Source organism: Geotrypetes seraphini, chromosome 3 (genome assembly GCF_902459505.1).
Source record: "Geotrypetes seraphini chromosome 3, aGeoSer1.1, whole genome shotgun sequence".
In the NCBI taxonomy this organism is placed as follows: domain Eukaryota; kingdom Metazoa; phylum Chordata; class Amphibia; order Gymnophiona; family Dermophiidae; genus Geotrypetes; species Geotrypetes seraphini.
In genome coordinates, this window is record NC_047086.1 from 342,026,643 (window position 1) to 342,048,931 (window position 22,289).

At 44.7% G+C, this 22,289-nt stretch overlaps 1 protein-coding gene across 2 annotated transcripts in view; it reads right to left on the reverse strand.

Moving 5' to 3' along the window:
• The window catches only part of ALK (ALK receptor tyrosine kinase), a 792,617-nt gene that overhangs the window by 331,954 nt on the left and 438,374 nt on the right, over positions 1-22,289 (reverse strand). For both annotated transcript variants that reach the window (XM_033937961.1, XM_033937960.1), the window contains exon 5: positions 1,513-1,640. In XM_033937961.1, the coding sequence (XP_033793852.1) occupies positions 1,513-1,640 (128 nt within the window). The remainder of the gene's footprint in view (positions 1-1,512; positions 1,641-22,289) is intronic.

The following is a 22,289-nucleotide window of genomic DNA, read 5'->3' on the forward strand; positions in this document are numbered from 1 at the left end:
GCAGACTCGAGAGAGACTTGGGTGTGCTGGTAGATGCATCACTGAAGCCATCTGCACAGTGCGCAGCAGCCTCTAAAAAAGCCAACAGGATGCTGGGAATCATAAAGAAGGGCATAGTATCCAGATCACGGGAAGTCATCATGCCATTGTATCGAGCGATGGTGCGTCCACATCTAGAATACTGCGTTCAATATTGGTCGCCGCACCTCAAGAAGGACATGGCGGTACTTGAGAGAGTCCAAAGGAGAGCAACGAAAATGGTAAGAGGGCTGGAACACTGCCCATACGCCGAGAGGTTGGATAGGCTGGGGCTCTTCTCTCTGGAAAAAAGGAGGCTCAGGGGAGATATGATAGAGACCTTCAAGATCATGAGGGGCATAGAGAGGGTGGATAGGGACAGATTCTTCAGACTGAAGGGGAAAGCAAGTACGAGGGGGCATTCGGAGAAACTGAAGGGAGACAGGTTCAAAACAAATGCAAGGAAGTTCTTTTTCACCCAAAGGGTAGTGGACACTTGGAATGCGCTACCGGAAGAAGTGATCAGGCAGAGTACGGTACAAGGATTCAAAAAGGGATTGGATGGATTCCTGAGGGATAAAGGGATCGTGGGATACTGAGGGAGGAGCTGGGATGTAACACAAGTATAGGAAGTTACCCAGGTAATGAGTACAAACCAACCAGGTCGTGCATGTGCAAGACCGGAGGGCTAGGACTTCGATAGGAAGGCAGGACTTAAATGGGAAACCAAGGTGGCAAGGGAGCCCCTTCTGATGATTCAGACAGGTCTTGACCTGTTTGGGCCGCCGCGGGAGCGGACTGCTGGGCAGGATGGACCTGTGGTCTGACCCGGCAGAGGCACTGCTTATGTTCTTATGTTCTTATGTACTATAGTTTTCTAAGCCTGCTGTGTATGCCAGGGCAATTTTCTAAGTGTCCATTTGCATGTTTCAAACACTGTTCTACATGCTCAAGTCACTTATAAAATTCATTCATTCATTTAATTTTTTAGCCCATCCTCCCAAAGGAGCTCAGTTACAAATCAGGTACTCAAGCATTTTCCCTATTTGTCCCGGCAGGCTCATAGTCTATCTAATGTACCTGGAGCAGTGGAGGATTAAGGGCTCCTTTTACAAAGGTGCGCTAGTGTTTTTAACACACGCACTGGATTAGTGCACGCTATACCATGTGCTAGCCGAAAAACTACCGCCTGCTCAAGAGGAGGCGCAGCGGCTAGCGTGCGCGGCATCACTTGGTGATGGTCGGTATATTAAAAAGTTAATAAACTTGAAACTTGAAACTTGAAACACTATTCCGCACGTTAAGGCCCTAATGCGCCTTCGTAAAGGAGCCCTAAGTGACTCGCCCAGGATCACCTATAACCTCAGGGTGCTGAGACTGAAGCTCTAACCATGGTGCCACACTCTGTCCAAGCCTTTATCCCTGCGTCAGAATGCAAAAAATAAAAAAAAAGAAACAAAACCCAAACTAAACAAAAATCCTATAGTTCAGTACCTTTGGAGCAGTTTTTAAGCGTGAAAGAGTCAACGGCAGCTATGCTTCCATTCCCACCAGCAACGTGTTCCAGTGAGACCTGAAAAGGTCCCTCCATGCGTCCAACTTTCCCTCGCAGTAGGGCCCATCTGGTTTCACACAATGGTCGAGAGAAAAAGAGAACACAGGAGAGGAATGGTAAGCAAACAGGCACATTTACAACAAAGACACCTTCCAAAGCATCATCTCTAACAGCAGCCTTCGGCATATCAGTGTCACTGACAAAGGGCTTGGAACAAAGAACCCAGCTGCTTTAACAGTGGATTACAGGTACTTTTCTGTCTGTGCTGTTTTAGGAGTAATGCATACCAGTCATCTTTTTTCTTTTTAGTTCAGGATTTTTTTTTCTGCAGGTTTATTTTTTTCATTCATTCATTCATTCAAACAGTAGGCCATCGTACTTTTTTTGCATTTGACGTCTCTGATTAAAGGGTGCGTGAATGGTGTCTGGGCTCTCCTTAGCCTGGTTGTGGCAGTTTGGATAAGGCGGTTATTCAAGGAGACAGCCCAGCCTACTTGAACAACTGCCTTATCCAAACTGCCACAACTAGGCTTATCCAAACTGCCACAACTAGGCCCCTCCAATCAGAGACGTAAAACGTAAAAAAATGTACGATGGCCTACTGGCCACGCAGGCAGCGAAACTTGACCACCAACTATCCAATCTACTGATCATGACGCCAGTCTACAAAACTTTCAGAAAAGAAATAAAAACCCTGCTATTCAAGAAATCCATCAAGACAAACTAACTCCACAGGAAGCATTTCAATCCCCCCAAATAACCCGCTCAACTATGTAACTCTTCTGGAATTGTCCAGATAACATCTTTTGTAATCTGCCTTGAACCGCAAGGTAATGGTGGAATAAAAGTCAATAATGTAATGTAATTTCTGTGTTCCCTTGTGCACTGGTGTAGTAATGGGGGTGCGGGGGGTGTCCGCCCTGGGTGCAGGCACCTATCCTCCTCCCCACCCCCTTTTTCCCGATCCTGCCCTGTTCTATCCTTCCCTCGTACCTTTTTAATTTTTCCTGTGCGAGCAGTATTATGAACTTGTTGCCTGCATCGGTGTCACCTGTCTCTGACATCACTTCCGGGCCTGGGCCTAGGAAGTGATTCAGAGAGATAGCCGACAAGATGCGGGCAGCCAGTTCGTGCTGTTGTTCTCGCCTGGAAAATTAAAAAGGTATGGGGAACGGAAGTGGGGGGGGCGCATGGCAGGGGGGTGAAGAGGGTTGGGCACCAGCACCCCAGGTGCCACTTACCCTAACTACACCACTGCCCATGTGTGTTTAGTGCACATTAAGTTGCATGTGCAAATCGGTGCATTTTGCCAGTTTGCGCATGCAACTTAATTGTTCAGCAAGCCAATCGATGCTGATAATTTGCAATTAACACTAATAACTGATGCTAATTAGCAGTCATTAAAAGGTATGCACACAACTGTGTAGGCGCAGTCTATAAAGTGGTGTGTATCGCATGTAGTGCGTAAATCTGAAAAGGGGACATGGCCAGAGGAGGAGCATAGGCAGATCGTGGGCATGCCTAAAAGTTAGGTGCATTGTTATAGAATATGCCTGATCCACACACAACTTAGGTGCAGGTATTTAGGCCTGGTTTTCCTTGGCCCAAATGGGAGGGCCTTAATGTTATGCCGCATACAGCCGCTAAGCATTATTCTATATACAGTGGGTACCTTTTATAGAATTGCGCTAAATGATGGTTTGTTCGGTGCCAAATTTTTAGACACCATATTTAGAATTTTGGGGTATGAGGGGTAATTTTACAAAGTCAGGCCTAGTTGACATACATTGTTAGATGTCTATTTTAGCCAATTTTATAAAGTCAAGATGATGCGTAGCTGTGAAAAAGCACGTAGTCTGTGACCCAGTGGCGTACCTAGGGTATGTGGCACCCGGGGCCCATCATTTTTTGACCCCCTCCCCCCCCAATGGAAAAAAATATTTTTTGTAATGACCATGAAACGTAATAAATGGTCAGAATAGAACAGGCAGTGAAAATTTTCTTATATTCCAAACATAACATAACATAAATTATGTCTGAATTGTCATGACATCAGAAGTACATATGGAGTAGTTGCAGGTGATGTTTGGGACAGTTCTGATTGTGTTAGTTCGGTTTTATGTGTTTTTTGAATAGAAAGGTTTTTATTTTTTTTTGAAGGTTTTGCAGTCTATGGTCGATGTCAATTGGTTGTAGAGTTGGGGGTCGAGTGTTGCAGCTCGAATGGCTAGGAGGTTGTCGAACAGTTTTTTTCTTTTGACGTTTTTGGTTGGAGGGTGTGTGAATGGTGCGTGAGTTCTCCTATGTCTGTTTGAAGTGGATTGAATTATTTAGCTGAAGAAATTAGTTACCCCCTCATCCCACACACATTAATTCTCTTCCATTATAAAAAAACATTGATAAGTTCCCAGAAAAAAAATACATTAAAATAAAAAGTGAAAACAAAGGCCCCTACAGATGAGAACATAACATAAGAATAGCCTAACTGGGTCAGACCAATGGTCCATCATGCCCAGTAGCCCATTCTCATGGTAGCCAATCCAGGACACTACGGTAATACCTGGTCAAAACCCAAAGAGTAGCAACATTCCATGCTACCGATCCAGGGCAAGCAGACACTTCCCCCATGTCTTAATAACAGATTATGGACTTTTACTCCAGAAATTTGTCCAAATCTTTCTTAAAACCAGCTACACTATCTGCTTTTACCATAACTTCTGGCCACTTCATTTTTAAGTTTAGATCTTTCCTTTCAAACAGAGACCTTGCTAGATGTCAAATACAGCAAAAGGTAACTTCACATGGACTTAGCTGTGCAGGAAATGTGAATCTCCTCATACACCCACCATATAGTGCAAAAATGTGCAAAGGTCTGTTTATTTCTTTCGATCACTACATAGCCTAATGCCACACAAGCAGTGTTGTACAAACATATTCTGTAGGTCAATGCTAAGGATAACAAAGTTTCCTTCCTTGGACCAGAAGGAGATACTGATAAACCACTGGAAGAGATTCCAAAACAACACCCAAAGACCCACTCAGTGTGTGAACCAGTTGAGTGGAGTGGACTAACTGGGGGGTGGAAATGGGCCCGGAGTTTGCTCAGCAGAATTTCCCAGACCACCTCTTCCTCTCAACACATTGACACGCTGCCACCACCACCACTAGGAACACCTCACTGGGTAGGCCAGCTATGCTATAAACTTTATAAAACACATTATTATATTTTCTTATAAAGCACATATTTTAACTGAACTCTCTGACATCCTCAGCCTTTCCATTCACAAAAATAGAAGGAAGAAAAGTTCCCATTTCCTGCTGTCTCATGTCCCCGGCCTATACAATATTTTTTTTCTGCAGACCCTTCAAAAGTCTGACCAAATCCTCGTTTCACTTGCATTATAAATCCCAGGTCCTAAAGTCTAAGTCAGTAGCACAAACTAATGCTGCCAGATTCAGGAAAAAAAAATTTCGATTCGATTCAGCCTATTGACTTGGTTTTTCAATTCAATTTTCCTGCCCAGTTGGGTGATTTTTTTCAAAACTCCTGGTGGGTTTTATAGCTTTTTCACCCCCTTTGGCTTCTCCTAACCACACTGGCGCTATGGTGTAAATAAAATAAAGAAACAAAAAGGACTTTTCCTCTCTCTGTTAAATCCTAGCTCACGTTTGCAGTCCAACACCAGCTCTGGCAGGATACACATTTCAAATCTGACATATTATAATCACAAAACAGAAAATAAAATTAATTTTTCTACCTTTTGTTGTCTGGTTATATTTCAAATCTTGTTGGTCCAAGGCTCTGGTTTTCTTCCGATAACTTGCTTGCCAGGGTCTCCTTTCTGCATGCTAACCGTCCATCTGCCAACTCTGTCCTCCCTTTCCATTTCCCTTCCCTCCCCAGGAAGTCTGGTATCTTTCCTTTTTTTCATCTCCCTCCACAGATCCATCTTTTCTTAACTACCCTTTCATCCAGCATTTCTCCCTCTTTCCCCACCACCCCAGAGTCCACCATCTCTCCCTTTCTTTTCCCAATTACCCTTCTATCCAGTATCTCTATCCCTCCTCCACACCATCCCTTGTGTCCAATTTCTCTCCCTTTCTGTTCCTTCCCTCCCTAAATCCCATGGTCCATCATCTCTCTCCCTCTCCTCTATTTTCAGACCCATTATTTCTTTCCCCCCCCAAAGTTTGGCATATGCACGTCTCTTTGAACACCCCCTTCCCTCTGTGTACTTCTAAACCAGGGTCCCCCCCAAAGGCCTGTCCCCCCTTAAAGGTCTGCCTGTCCCCCTTGAAGGCCTGCACCCCCCTTGTAGGCCTGTCCCACCCCCTTGTAGGCCTGTCCCCCCCTTGAAGGCCTGTCCCCCCCCTTGAAGGTCTGCACCCCCCCGAAGGCCTGCACCCCTGAAGGCCTGTCCCCCCCTTGAAGGCCTGTCCCCCCCTGAAGGCCTGCCTGCCTGTCCTCCCTTGAAGGCCTGTCCCCCCACTTGAAGGCCTGCCTGCCTGTCCCCCCCTTGAAGGCCTGCACCCCCTTGAAGGTCGGCACCCCCCGAAGGCCTGCACCTCCCCTGAAGGCCTGTCCCCCCCTTGAAGGCCTGTCCCACCCCCTTGTAGGCCTGTCCCCCCCCTTGTAGGCCTGTCCCCCCCTTGAAGGCCTGCCTGCCTGTCCCCCCTTGAAGGCCTGTCCCCCCCTTGAAGGTCTGCACCCCCCCGAAGGCCTGCAACCCCCCCTTGAAGGCCTGCCTGCCTGTCACCCCCCTCCCCCTTGAAGGCCTGCCTGCCTGCCTGCCCGCCCGCCCCACCCTGAAGGCCTGATGCCCCGACCCACCCCGAAGGACCGTTCGCCCCCCTGGCCTCCCCGCACTACCTATGAAGCAGCCGCAGCAGGATCGCGACGTCAGCTAGCCCTGCGCTGCTTAGGAGCGGCTTCCTGCGCCGCGGTCCCGCCCTCTCCTCTGACGTCAGAGGAGGGGCGGGACTGCGGCACTGGAAGCAGCGCCCAAGCAGCTCAGGGATTGCTGACGTCGCGATCCTGCTGCGGGCTGCTTCATAGGTGTGCTGGAAGGTCAGTGGGGCGAGCGGTCCTTCGGGCGTGGGGGGGGGGGACTGAGCGGCAAGGCCGGGAACACCCTCTCAGGGCTGGCACCTGGGGCGGACCGCCCCCCCCCCCCCCTTGGTATGCCACTGCTGTGACCAGTCAGACTCCATGCCTGCCTTGGTCCCTGTGATTTCCTTAGTGTCCACCGGGGGAGCCAGAGAGAAGCCCAGGTGGGAGAGCAGGCTCAGTTAGAGCAGGGCATGGCTCCTCCCCCATGAAAGGCCAGTAGTTTGCTCCTGGGAGAGGAGGTGAGAGGGAAGTCATGGGCCTCTTCCCAAGTAGAGCAGTGCTGGCTAAAGCTAGGGTAATGCCTTAGACCTGGGTGTGGAAGAGGCTGGATCCACACCACCATTAGCAGCCACACAAACCTGTGTGTGTGTTGAAGCTGCAAGGAAAGGCAAGAGGCTTTGCAAGCCTTTTCAAAGCTTGAGTTTTGTGTTTTCTATTTTGGCTGACGTGGTTTTGTTTTCCTGCCAGTTTTATGGACTGTTTGAACTATGAGATTTTGGTTGCTGCACTATTTGATTCTTTGCATTTTTTGTTTAATGAAGCTGAGAGTGCCTTTTTAGTGGGGAGAAGTTTGCCAACAACTGGGCGGGATTTTTTGAAAGCTGTTGTGCTTGTGGAAGGCAAACTTGAGGCATTCCCCTATTCCCAGCAGTGTTGAAAGATATGCTGGAGGCTTTGCTATTAAAAAAAACCTGTTTTGAGTGTTTGGTGCAGCATAGCAGAGAGCTGAACTCTTTTGCAAGCTGCTAAGGAGTAGGCTTTGGAAGCCTTTTTGAAAAGAAGCTCTGTGGAGAGCAGAATCACACAGCAGAGTACTGATCTTGGTGAGGAGAAAATCCTGAACTTTGCCCAGAGTTTTCCTGGGTATTTTTTTTCTTTGGGTTTTGCAAGTTGCATTATTTGTTTTGAATTTTGGCCATTCTGACAATTAAATTTTCTTTTGGAGAACCAACCCTAGAGCTTTGTGTATTGGTTCTGGTTATTGTTTGTTTAACTCAAATTAATGCAGTGTCTGCAAGGTGACTCCATACTGGGTCACATGCCGGTGCAATTTTATCTGTAACTACTAGGGGCACTGTGGAGTCCCGCTGGAAGTCTTTAGTGCCGGTTACAAGTCTTACGGGCATTAGCACTGCCACATGCTCCATGCCTGCTGTAAATATAAGTTCATAATTGAAGGGATTTTGTAATCTGTTTATAAGAACAGACTCTACCCCTGTGCACACCCACAGTGAAAGTATGCGCTATGAAACATAGGTGCATACTTCCCTGCCAAAGGGTATTTTATATGAGGTCATATACACACATAGATGACTAACATACTGGCATTTCCACACATTTTTAGGGCCAAAGACTAGACAACTCCTTATAAAACTGCCCCCTGAAAGGGTTAAAGCTTGCACAAAAGCTGAATACATTTCACCTGCTAATTCAGATCTGTGCCTGAAACAGGGAAAAACCTCTGGCCTACTTCTGCTCCTTCAGTGTCTTATCAGTGAAACACTGAACTGATACAACTGAGACTTATCATTACATGTTCCAGCTTGGAGCCTAATCTGGGGCATGCTGGTCCTTTTAGACTACTTGGTGCCCAAACATTCTGGGGGTCACCAGCGAGGAGCCAAGGTTCCTGGAATTTCCTTGAAGTAAAGTCGAGGATGTTTCTGGAGATGTTCAGGTCAAGAGGTGAGAACAAGAGGCATGGAAAGCTTCATCTTCCCAGATAGGACCTGAGTCCAAAAGAGTATAAAAATGAATTCCCAAGAGGGTTAATGGTTCCTGGCAAAGACTCTCTAAGAGGGGACTCTATGCTGGTGGTTCCTGAGGCCCGCTGGCTATGCTATGCCTCAGGTATGTGACTGAGGCCTGAAGAGAGTTGCCAGACCGAGACTACCGCCACTTTCTTATATTTAAAGATGTATTAGACAGAGTGTGCTAAACATTTGGTGTTAGTCCATGGTTATTATAAGCTTTTAGTATCATTTAGATAGACTATCACCTCAGGGAAACTACCAGCATAGTGTTGTGAGCAAAGACAATATTCCCTGAGAATTCCCCCTCCATTAATTTAATTACAAGTGCACTCATTTACAGTCCCATTTTATAAAGGATGTAGAAACCAAAATTGACAAAACCCAAAGAAAATTGACCCTAAGATATCCACAGAGAAAAAATCCAGAAGAAACCAAAAAGAACACTGTGGAGTGACAATACAGTATTCCTGAAATGGACTTTATTATGTCAAAGTTCCAAAAGTACAATAAAGCAATCCACATAAAAATAAAATGATCCACATAAAAAACCTATAGGAACTAGTCCGCTGAAAGCGTAGGAGCCAGCACGGTCTACGTTTCGACAAGATAGTCTTCTTCAGGGGTCCCTGAAAAGTCCTATGGTGGTAAACATGTGGAAAAACTGATATGTGAGAAAAATGCTGCTGGAATCATCCAAGATAGGAAATCTCAATTTTACAAATATTTTCAGAACAGAATCAGCCTGCCTGTTCTCAACTACAGGAGACATGAATGTTTTATGTGGCATAACCAGCACACAAAGGTATGTGTGTCAGCAATCCTAAAGTCAGTCTGTTAAGACATCAGCATTTATTTCACTTCTAAGATGGGAGAGAATAAAATATGTCTTCTAGGCTAGGGTTACCAGATTTCTGGGAAAACCCAGACATGCCTCTTTTTCGAGGACTGTCCAGGTGCCCGGATGGTTTTTAAAAAATGGGGGAGTCTGTCCAGGTTTAGTTGGCTCTCCCAACTCCCCCACCTACCACCTTCCTGGGCCCAACTGCTGTACTTTAATCATTGGGCAGCCGGCAGTAGCAATGAAGTAAGCCTGCTACCGCCTTCCTGCCCTGGAAGCCGCCTCTCTGCAGCACCTTCCTGTTCTTGTGTAGGCGGGACTTTCAAAGACATGGCTAATGAGGCAGGCTAGCGGTAGCAGGCTTACTTCAGTGCTGCTGCCAACTGCCAGAAGATTCAATTACAGCAGCCAGGCTCGGGGAGGAGGTAGGTAGGGGAGTTGGGAGCTAAAGGGGTCGTAAACTGAAGCAGTGTTGGAGGAGGGCTGGAGAAACAGCATGGAGGGAGGGAGGGGTGCTGGAGAAATAACATGGAGGGGGGATGGAGGATTCAAGAAGCAGCATGAAGGGGGCTGGAGAAACATCAGGGAGAGGGCTGGAGAAACATCAGGGATGGAGGGAGAGAGGGAGGGAGGGAGGAAGAGAGCTGGAGAAGCATTATGGAAAGTAGAGCAGCAGAAACAGCAGGAGAGGAGATTGGAAGGAAAGAGAGGGGCACCTGCGTGGGGGGGGGGGAGAGAAGGTTGGGAGGAGAGAGAGAGAAAGAAAGGGTGTGATGGCCTATCAGCTTTAGAAAATGCTCTCAGTTCAGGAACAAATTATATACCGTATTTGCTGGCATAGAGGACACGCTTTTTTTCCCCCTCAAAATACACTTAAAATATGGGGTGCGTCTTATGCGCCGGTAATCAAAATTATGAGTTGAAATTTCAGTTAGTCTAAAACTTCTGGTTTATATTAATATACTGTCACTCTGTTTTTGCTCTCTCTCAGACGCTGCGAGGTCTCACAAGTATGCACTTTACACATGCGTCATGTTGTTTCTAGGTTTTGAGGATGAAGATTAAAAGGTACCTAACTACAGTGTTTTTTGCAGACATAAATAACTATAAAATTTGTATAGTAAATCATTATGGAAATTCATGAAAAAATGTAGAAAATTATTATTTTTTTCTTAAAACTGTATATAAATAAGGGGGTGCGTCTTATAAGCTGCTGGTCCGATACGCCGACAAATATGGTATATGGTGATCAGCAGCCATGAGACAGGCTCCCACCATGTCTACTGACAGGTCTCGAATGGTGATGATGCAGTAGTGTGTGTTGTCAGGTTTGTAGCCAGTGGCGTAACGAGAATGAACGGTGCCTGGGGCGGTGGTGCTCCTCCACCGCCCTCTTCCCCACCCCCACCGCACACATGCGCCGCTTCCCCGTACCTTTTTCACTTGGGCGTGAACAGCCACCAACTTCCTGCCCGCGTTGGCTTTGGCGCCCTCTCTGACATCACTTTGTAGGTGTGGGTCCTGGAAGTGACGTCAGAGATGGCGCCGAAGCCGATGTGGGCAGTAAGTTGGTGGCTGCTCACACTCAAGGGGTGCACGTTCAACAGGGGAAGGATTGGGAAGGGGGGCAGAGAGGAGGAGAGGTGCCAGCATCCTGAGGAAGATGGTGCCCGGGGCGGACCTCCCCCTCACCTCCCCCTCTTTACTATTTTCCACTGTTTGCAGCATATGGAGCCAGTTGGAGGTCTACTGCCAGAGCTGGTGTAAGGGTAGTGGCCTAACTTGACAGACTCACATATATCACGTCAGTGAGGGTAATTCTTTGTTACTGCAAAAAGCTTCTTTGTTGGCTAGGAAATGCATACTTTTACTGTGGCAGCAGGCAGAGGTAACTACCATTACTATGTGGAAAAATGAACTATTTACCTTGTTAAAAAGTACACTTCTCCCTCCGAATCTGCGGTTTCAGTATCCGCAGATTCGGTTATTCATGATTTATTTTTTTGGGGGGGAGGGAGAAAAGAAAAGAAATGCTGCATGCTGGTCTTCCCCAGACCTTACCTGGTGGTCTAGCGGGCTTTTGGGGCAGGAGCAATCTTCCTACGCTCCTGCCCCATGCAGATCACTCATATAAAATGGCTGTGGGGAGTTCCCATCGTAGTCTCGAGAGTTCCCGTAGTCTCTCGAGACTATGCCGGGAACTCCCCACAGCCATTTTGTATGAGTGATCTGCACAAGGCAGGAGCGTAGGAAGATCGCTCCTGCCCCGAAAGCCTGTTAGCCCACCAGGTAAGGTCCGGGAAGGCGGGGGTGGTTCAGAGCTGGCTAAAATGTTATTCGCGAATTTTCAATATTCGCGGGCCGGCTCTGCTCCTAACCCCCGCAAATATTGAGGGAGAAGTGTGTGAGTATTTGGATGTTAAGAATTGTGGTCTGGCCGTTAGAGAAAATTCCAGGCCATTTGGACTTCTGTTTGGGATAGCTTGTCCCATGGAGCCCGAAGTGCTCTTTTGAATTTTTGACATTGGGGTGCTTTTGGGGGGAAGGGGGAGGAACGGAATGGGACTGGGGAGGGGGGAGTGGATATTGATCTGTTTCTGTTGGGTTCTTTTAGTCTCCGCGAAGAACCCATGTGGTAGACTCTCTTATCTTAAGTTCTGTTTCAGGTTGTGTTAGTTTTCAGAGTGTTGTATCTTTTATCTTGTATACAAATTTCTAATCAAGTTTCAAGTTTATTTATGGCTTGATATACTGACCATCCCATGTATCTAATAAAATTTAAGTGAAATAAAATAAGAAGAGGGTAAAACTAAAACTATGACAAATTAAGACTTATTAGAGACGAAAGGTACTAGAGGATAGGGAAGTTTTAATTACAATGAGTAAATAAAAATAAAAAGGAAGGGTAGAGGGATAGGGAGTAACGAGAGGGAGATGGGGATGTCGCTTCTTAAAAGCTTTTTTTTTCACTTAATGATAGGCATCTTTAAAAAGAAATGTTTTGAGATTTGTTTTAAATTTATTTAGGGAATAAAGAAAAAAAAAACCAACTCAGCATAACTACAGGCTGGCTCTTACATTGTAATGCCACTGTTCACAGTAATACTGTCATGCTGACTTGAGATAAACATCTTCTATTCTGATTCTCCTTAAAACACCACAACTTCCTGTGCTGGGTAAAGTAGGCCTCCAACATGCACATGCTCTTACTACAAGCTGCTCTTTCAGGTTACCTGGAGACAAATGTCTTTCAGGAAGTAAACCACAGCATGCCAAAAAGTTCCCCCTTTATACAAAGAGGATAATGCTTAGCAGACCCAACATGATTACGCATGGATGATATAGATGCAGCCCCTGACAGCAATAAAAAGCGATACTCACTGTATATTGAGGAAGACAGCTGGTTAAATTGGGCTGGCTGAAAGCTGCTAAAATATAATCAACTATGTTATCTGGTTATTTTAGATCAGTGGTATCTGTACCTAGCAAGCACTACCACAATAAAACCATATTCACATTCCTTTCAGTACTAGCACTTGTTCATTGATTTAGGTAGAACTCTCTCCCTTACAGCTCCTGCCCTCTTCCCCCTCCCCCAGTTCCAGCCTCAGGAATCTCTCCCACCAGTAGCCTGTTCTCAGAGTTTCACTCTCAGGGCTAGATTCTCAAAACTTCACAGTTAAAAAAAAAAAAAAAAAGATGGGCCGCTAAAGACTATAGTAAGCTGTTTTGATAATCCGCCGCTAAAATACATGCATGCTAAACTGGCTAGAACCGGTTGGGCAAGCACGTTAAAGGCAGATTTTAGTTTTGATAATCTGTCCCTCAGACTCTACATTCATTACAGTAATCATTTGTTTAGCACTACCAGAAGTATTCAGGGCTTTCAGACTCATATGGTGTAATATCGCTGCTTCTTGAAGGAAACATTGACAAGATAGAGGGTCATTAAGTGAAAGCAGTGAGACCAACTTCATTATAAAAAATAGATAGTATAATATAAAATATCATATTATTGTTTATAACAAGGATAAGAAGGGGCGGAAAATTGTTTAAGGTAATAATTGTGATGACAATAATGTATTTTCATATAGTTTTTCTGATTCTTTCAATTATATACATTATAAAAGTTTGAAATGTCAATAAAAAAAAAAAAAAGCAGAGTGGAGCATTCAAGGCAGCCAAGAGAAAAGAGAAAGCAGATATATCCTGCTTTTACTGACCCTTGTGCAGCTTCTTAGGATGACAATTGTTATTGTGTAATATCAACATTTGAAAGCAATTTGGGTAAAAATATGCATGCTCAGAGTATCAAATGCATGTATTCAGGCTTCAAATGCATTCAACATGATTATATAATAAAATAGATTTAAAGACAGTTTTTAACACTTGTCATAAACTTCAAGTCAGAGACAAGTGGTATTTTTCGATCATGGCTAATTCAACGGAGGACCTAATTAGTGTTCCTAGTTTCCTTAGCAAATAAAAGGTTGATAAGTACCTGAGTTCTCAGCAGCTTCATGAATCTCAAAGAGCAGGCTTGACTAATTTATTGCCTAATGAGCTCTCATTTGAATTCTGAAACCTACGTGTTTGAGAATAAAGGCGCCTGCAGCTAGTTCATTTAATGTCTAATACTACTATTCAGCTACTTTAGGGGAGAGCTGATTATTTCAATTTTATCTAGAACAGTGTATCGCAAACTATGTGCCGCCCAAGATTCTAGGAGTGCTGCAAGACGCCGGGGAGGAGGAGAGGCGCCGTCTGACTGCCTACAGGACGAACCTCTCGCGGAGCACCTCTTCCCTTCCAGCACCCCCCACTGGCAGCTCTGGACCCTTTGCGCATGCGTGGACATCGAGGTGATGACATCACGCATTCATATGACATCATTGCATCGTCCACGCACCTCCGGATGCCCTCGAGTCGCGGCCACCACGTTTCACAAAATGTGCGAGACACTGATCTAGAACCTGAGACTGAAAAAAGGTACCCCTGTTGACTTCAGTCACATACATTTTGCCTCAAGCACAACCTGCAGTGTGTCAGGTGGGGAAGAGGGATGTGTGCTTCCATATCTCCTGAGCTGAACACCCCCTCCCCTGCTCTGGGGGCCCTTTTCAAAGTTGTCAGTTGGAGTCCCTTAATTTGAGCTTATTATGTCACTGTCTGTCTCTTGTGATAATTTTTTTCTTCTCTCCTGCTCCCTTTTCTTAACATACCATCATTCCAAAGCTGGCCAGGAAGAAGAGGACTGCAATAGAGAATGACACGGTGGATGTTACCCGCGGCTAACCCACCAAAATGGTGGAGGGGAAAGGTGCTCACCGCAGGTACGGGGACAAGGCCATCCACCACCCCGTGGAGTGGTAAATGGCCTTGTCCCTGCAGTTAAAGGAGGGAACGTGCGCAGTCACCGCCCTCCTTCCTACCTACCCGAATATATCTATCACCCTCCCTCCCCCTTACCTTCACGGCGCGTTTTAAGATTTGAGACTTGTTGAAAGCTGCCGGAGGGGATGATTTACAATCGTTGCATAGGCTGCCCCATATAACTAGGCCGCATCCCATACACGGGAAATACGGTATATGGCTCCAGAAAAAGGAAGATGGATGGAGACATCCAGGTTTTACTTCCATTGCTTTCAATGGAAGTAAAACCCAGATGTCTCAATCTGTCCTCCTTACATCCATTGCTTTCATTGAAAGTAAAACTCGGATGTCTTAATCTGTCCTCCTTTTTCTGGAGCCATATGGTAACCCTAATTATCATAAGGCAATCTAATCATACTCTAATCTAATCAGGGCTTATTGACCGCAGGTTTCCAGTACAAGTTCAAGGCGATTTACAAATTAAGAGGCCCATATAGCAGCATGGGGAAATATTTACAATACAGAGAAGAAAAGCAATAATGTTGATGTATTTTCTTGTGAAGTTATAAAATTGAATAAATAAATAAAAAAAAGAAAAGCAATACTGTTTTAGAGGGAGAGATATAACATGTTACAAAGTAGAGAGTGCAGAGACTCAAGTTGGGAGGAATTAGTCAAATAGGTAAGTTCTCAGCCTTTTCCAGCAGTAGAGATAGTTTGGTTCTGTTCTTGTGGTAACGAAGTGAACGGGATATTGAAGATTCGCTTGTACTTCACTCCTTGGATGAAGGTATGATCAGCTGGTGGGAGTAGTTTATCCTGGTTGAGGCGAAGAAGGAAGAGGAAAATAGGTAGGTTATGAGCTCTGGCCTCGTGCACGGTGCATACCATGCATGAAAGCTTGAATATGATTCAGGGCTTTATGGGCAGCCAGTGAACATGTAGTAGTGTGCAGAGACATGGTCAAATTTTTTTTTTTTTTTTTTAAAGCCAAATATCAGCTCGATTGCAGTGTTCTGGACCAGTTGGAGTGTGTGCATTTGGGTGGAGGCTAAGTCCACATAAAAAGAGTTACAGTAGTCAAGTTGAGTTAGGACCAGCCTTTGAACCAAGATTGCAAAGTGGCTGGTGTAGAAATATGGTCTGATCAGTCTTAGCTGCTTTAGGCTGTAGATCGTTTTTTTTTCCAAAGACTGGATATTTGGGGTACGTAGGACAGTGTGGAGTCAATTACAGACTTTAAAAACAATATATAAGAATTCATGATGGCCATAAGCAGAGGGCAAACAATTCCAACCAGACGCTTTGTTCTATAAAATAATTTTATTTTTATTAAAAAAAATTTGCATACCGCATAATACCTACACAGTTTACATAAAAACATACATAAAAATTGGACATTACATATATGTTCGATGGAAATAAAAAGCCCCGCCCCAACTCTGTGCTATTCAAACCTACCTCATATACTTCAAAATATCCAGATTTGTCCATTTTGCCATCAGACTAGGCTGAGGAGAGCAGCTATTTGGGCAGGCTTGTAAATAAATATGACAATAATATAGAATGCCCTCTTATTAAATTTAAATCAATAATTTATTAAACACTCACTTATTTAAAATTTCACCATATACATAATACACATAACATCATTACATTCATAAAGTGCTAATTAAAGTGTTGTGTATACTTATAAATGGCTGCTATCTCAGACCTGCCATCAATCTCATTTAATTTCTCCTCAGTCTGTTGAAGAGAGTCTTGTTTCTGTAAGACTAACAGAAAAAAGTTTTTTTAGTCCTTGAATTACTCAGTTTTCACAGTTCATTGTAGTCTTACCACTCAGAAATTTCTTTTGTCTGGATTACATTTCTTGTTAAGTGCAGCCAAGTCCCAGTTCAAAATAAAGTGCTCAGAGGGGCATAATTGAAAGGGGCATCTAAGTCCGTTTGCGTCTAAGTCGCAAGTTGTCCAAAATAAAAAAACAGCCTAGAACACATTTTCGAAAAATACGTCCAAAATTTTTTTGTTTCGAAAATCGTCTAATTATACATCCTGTCGATCTGATCATCCAAGCCGCTAAATCGTCCATCTTTATACCACATTTCCATCCAACTTTTCGTCCAAGTCAAAAACGCCTAGAACAAGCCCTGTTGGACGTGGGAGGGGTCTGCAAAGTGATGGACTCAACACCCAGACATGCCACCTAAATAGTGGGGTACCTTACAGGGAACTGCTGTGAACTTCACAAAAAGGGTGCCATGTCTTCTCCTCCCTACAGCTCCTTTATAGGTTATGGTGAGCCCCCCAAACCACCTCCAGCATCCCCTAGACCCACTTATCTACCACCCCAATAGCCCTTATGGCTGCAGGAGCCACTTATATGCCAGTACAAAAGGGTTTTGGGGGTTTATAGGGGAGTGCACATGTTTAAGTATCAATGCAGTGATTACAGGGGCTTATGGGCATGGGTCCTCCTCTCCATAAGTCCCTAACCCACCCTCAAGACGACTTAAGCTGCCTCTGGGCTGGACGACTAGGCTTTCCTATGTCAGGCAGCCAGGTGATGATGGTCTGGAGGCTGAATTTTAAAGTTATGATTAAAATTTTTATGGTGGTGGGGGGTTTGGTGATCACTAGGGTAGTGGGTGGGGGTCTGTATTATGTGTTTGCAGTGCTTATCTGGTGACTTTAGGTGGGTTTTTGTGACTTAGACCATGGTCTAAGTCACAACGTCCAAGTTCCATCTAGGCTCTGTTGTAAAACTTTCGGTTATACATGCTGTACGACAAAGTCTAAGCCGGCCCACATCCTGCCCAACTCCCACCCTCGACACTCCTCCCGAAACGCCCCGTTTAGCTTTGGTCGTTCAGCGGCACTATGAAGCCCTAGGTTGTTTAGAAATATGTCCAAAACCCGTTTTTATTATCGGCACTAGGACGTTTTTGAGAAATGTTCATCCAAGTGCCGACTTAGGCCGGATTTTGGACGTTTTTCTCTTTCGATTACACTGCACAACAAAGTTTTTGCTTCCTGAACACTGCTGGGTGTTTCTTATAGAATTTTGGGTGCTGATCATGAATATTACATCAAAAATTACCCATCACGTACCATTTCAGAGAAATCTTCAATTTTGTCGTGATTTTTTCTTATATTTGGATGCAAACAATTTTTTCTCCCATAAGTGTCTTATCAACAACGGTTTGTGCCGCCTGGGTATGTCCATGCATAAAATCTAGCCAGGTTGGAAGCTGTTTTATGGAAGATGACATCCTGGGCATGTCTGGGCAGGTCTGAACGAGCTTGCGCTGTCTCACCATGCTATAATGGTGGCTTCCATACACCGATCCTGCTCATTTGGTTAATATAGATAGTCCGTGTGTGTATATAGTATCAGTATAGTAAAGTATAGTAGTATAGTAGCTGTAGCAATATAACAGTAAGTAAGCTTGATGCTATAGACGTTTTGGTGTCGGGCAATATGTCTCGTCGGTGTCGTAACAGCCGCGACACATTCTGCTATATCTGTGGGGAATATACACTTACGCCTCAGAGACGTTCGATGACTGCCCTTGTAAAGAAAGCCTATCATCTGTATTTTGGCTGCAAAATAGGTGATCAAGACAAGCAATGGGCGCCTCACATTTGCTGTGCGACATGTGCTGTTAGTCTGAGAGCCTGGCTCAGAGGTACTCGAAAGACGATGCCATTTGCTGTTCCGATGATATGGCGAGAACAGAAAGACCATGTGACGGACTGTTATTTCTGTTTGACTAATGTGTCTGGTTTCTCTGCCAAAAACAAGAAGTCAATTGAATATCCTAATCTGCCTTCAGCAATGAGACCCATGCCACATGATGACAGTCTTCCAGTTCCGAAACCACCAGAGGATTGGACCTTAGACGAACCAGATGAAGAAACTGCAGTGCAGGGTTCTAACAGTGACATTGACCCGGATTTTGAACCATCCTCATCAGGCGATCCACATCTGATAACACAGTCCGAATTGAACGATTTGGTCAGAGATTTGGGTCTGTCAAAAGCAAAAGCTGAGCTGCTAGGTTCGAGACTGCAGGAATGGTGTTTGCTATCACCAGGTACGAAAATTTCTGTGTTTCGAGACCGGCATCATGATATAACCAAATTTTTTGCACAAGTCGACAGTCTCTGTTTCTGTTGTGACATTGAAGGATTGTTCTCGGTCTTTGGTTGTGATCACAACCCGGAAGAGTGGCGTCTTTTCATTGATTCGTCAATGTTAAGCCTGAAAGCTGTTCTGTTGCACAATGGCAACGTTAATCCTTCAGTACCTGTTGGCTATGCAGCACATATGAAAGAAACATATGAGAATATGGAAATGTTACTAAAGTATGTCCAGTATACCAGGTATAACTGGAATATCTGTGGAGACCTCAAAGTCGTTGCTCTGTTACTAGGACTGCAGCTTGGCTATACAAAGTACTGCTGTTTCATCTGCGAATGGGACAGCCGAGACAGAGAGTCGCACTATTCTAGAAAGAACTGGCCACTCCGTAAAAAGTTAGTTCCAGGACAGAAAAATGTAGCACATGAATCGCTTGTTGACCCGACAAAGATATTTTTGCCTCCTCTTCACATTAAACTGGGACTCATGAAGAATTTTGTGAAAGCAATGAACAAGGAAGGGGAAGGTTTTCGTTATTTAAGACAGATGTTCCCAAGAATAACTGATGCCAAGATCAAAGAGGGTATTTTTGTTGGCCCCCAGATCAGACATGTTATGAGTGACAAGCGATTTGAAGATCTGTTAGTTGGGCCGGAAAAAATTGGCTGGAAAGCCTTGAAAGACGTTGTTGACAATTTTCTGGGCAATTACAGAGCCCCAAACTACATTCAGCTGGTAGACAAACTTCTCAAAGCATACAAGAGAATGAAGTGCAATATGTCACTCAAGATTCATTTCCTCCATTCACACTTGGACTTCTTCCCCGCAAATCTCGGTGCTGTGAGTGACGAGCACGGTGAAAGGTTTCATCAAGACATAGCTACGATGGAGAAACGATACCAGGGCAATTGGAATCCGTCAATGCTTGCCGACTATTGTTGGATGCTACAACGTGATGCACCAGACACTGAATATAAAAGAAACTCGGGAGCAAAACACTTTTAATTCTGTTTCATTTAGTCGCTTGTGCGAAACGTAAACTTGACTATATATTTTATTGTCAGTAAACATAAAAATGTCTATTTCTCATAGTTCTTACGTGATGCAGTAAAACCAAAACCATATTTGAGCATACCAAGTTGGTACCTGTCATAATCACCAAAAACTTTTCAGGAATCAAGACTTAACCAAAAAATTGTTGTGCAGTGTTATGAGCCCCATAGTGTTTAATAAATAATTGATTTAAATTTAATAAGAGGGCATTATACATTTATTTATTGTCATGTAATGAATGTCATAAAGATAGATAAATCATCCCATCTTTGTTGCTAGTATTGTAAATACATATAACATGTTTCCTGGGTCTGCATCTTAGATGGGAGGGCTAACTGGGTTTCATTTCTCTACCACTCTGGATTCTTGTAGGAGTTGAGGTGAATTCTCTGATGGGGGAAGGATCATTCACATCCAGGCTTGAAGCCTACTGTATCTTTTTTTTTAATTCATCTTATTGTTTTACATAGTTTTATGATTGTACACTGCTTGGGTTCCTTTTCTGGGTATGTTGCGTGTGCTAATTAAATTATTAAATTCAATAATATTCCATAGTATTACATGTGTATATACATAGAAAAATTGATTTGATCTAGCCATATGCATATAAGTAGGATGATGGAGTATAGCATAATCATGCCGGTATTAATAACTCTGTAACACCACCACAGAGCTCTGTGTATTTCAGTACAGAGCCCATGCATTGTAAAATCTCACAACTCCTTATGGGTGTCAGGTCAAAAGCGTGCTGGGACAAAGGCGTGCCCAGACAATTGAGCGCAGCGCGGAGGCGTGTGCCGCTCAAAATTACTGTTTTTAGTTCTCCGACGGGGGGGCATGAGGGGGAACCCCACCACTTTACTTAATAGACATCGCGCCACGTTGTGGGGGCGTTGTGGGGGGTGTGGAGGGTTGTAACCCCCCACATTTTACTGAAAACTTAACTTTTTCCCTGTTTTTAGGGAAAAAATTAAGTTTACAGTAAAATGTGGAGGGTTACAACCCCCCAAATCGCCGGCGCGATGTCTATTAAATAAAGTGGGGGGGGTTCCCCAACAAAACCCCCCGTCGGAGCCCCTAAAAACTGTAATTTTCTTCGGCGCGCGCCTCTGTCTTGCGCTCAGTTGTCGGCGCGCGCCTTTGTCTTTCGTGCCATTGTCTATGAACCCTCCTTATGGCAACATCTCTATCATAACACCTTTACAAAAGCTCAGTAATGTAGCACTTTTGCAGAGGCTCATTTAGACCGCTCTGAATTGACTCCCCAGTCATTAGTAGCAGTTTAGAAGCTCTCAATAATCAATATTTAGTTTTGAGGAAATGTTGCAGACAATATGGGGCCCTTTACACTAAGCTATGATACAAAGCTACATGTGGGTCTTACAGCCAGAGTGGTAAAAACCCCATACTAGCTGCTTAATGCTGGAATAAGCAGTGTGTGGGTGTGACCGGGGTGATGCAGAGGAGTGGCCAGCAGTGACAGCTTGTGCATGAAGTAGTACTATGTGCTAGCTGCCAATAGTGCAATCGAACTTAATGCCACTTCAAGATGTGGCATGAAGTGCAGCTGAGCCATCAGTGCAGCTGGTCAACACGCAATCTTTTCAGTCCCCGTGACATCACATATCCTGCTCCCATCCACAAACTTTACCCCCTCCCCCCCCCCCGAGGTGACTCTGCCCATTACCCCTTGACTACTCCCAGGACATACCCTTGGGTTCTATTGGTGGGCCAGTGGGCCTGAACAGGAGAATTTGCTCAGAATTCTCCATGCCCACAGAATACACAGAATTTTGAACTTGCTGTGCAAAATTCAGTGCATCCATAAGAAGCAGCACCTCTACTCACTCTTTTTTCCTGTCCCTTGCTGAGCCCCTGTATGCTGCGGGAAGGGATTTCAGGCCTTTTTACAGAATTTCCCCAGGAGCGTGACATGGTAAGCACTACCACAGTAATCACCACAGTAAAGGGGACCGTGTTGGGCTATTACCCAGAATTACCATGGTATTGGTAGACCGTTCCGCTCTATTGCTGCAGGAATGGGAGCCAAGGCCGTGGTAATGAGGAACAGGCCTGTCCTCCTCAGAACTACCTTAAGAAAAACCGTGTGGTGTAGTGGTCTCTACAGGGGCAGGAAAGATCCCCCGTCTTTTCGGCCCACTGCCACCGCTAGATTCACCAATAATACAGCAAGAAAAATATTAATAGTGTTGGGGTCAGAAGAGATCCTTATGGTACCTAGTTTGGTCAATATTCGGCTGGTGGTGGGCAGCAATTTTGTCCACTGCTGGTGCTAAAACTGGACATTCAATGCTGGCCCCTGTGCAGGCTTCGGCATTGAATTTCTGGTTTTTTTTTTTAAAAAGCCGGCTAGCACATTCCCGGTGACCCTGGGCAAGTCGCTTAATCCCCATTGCCCCGGGTACATTAGATAGAGTGGGAGC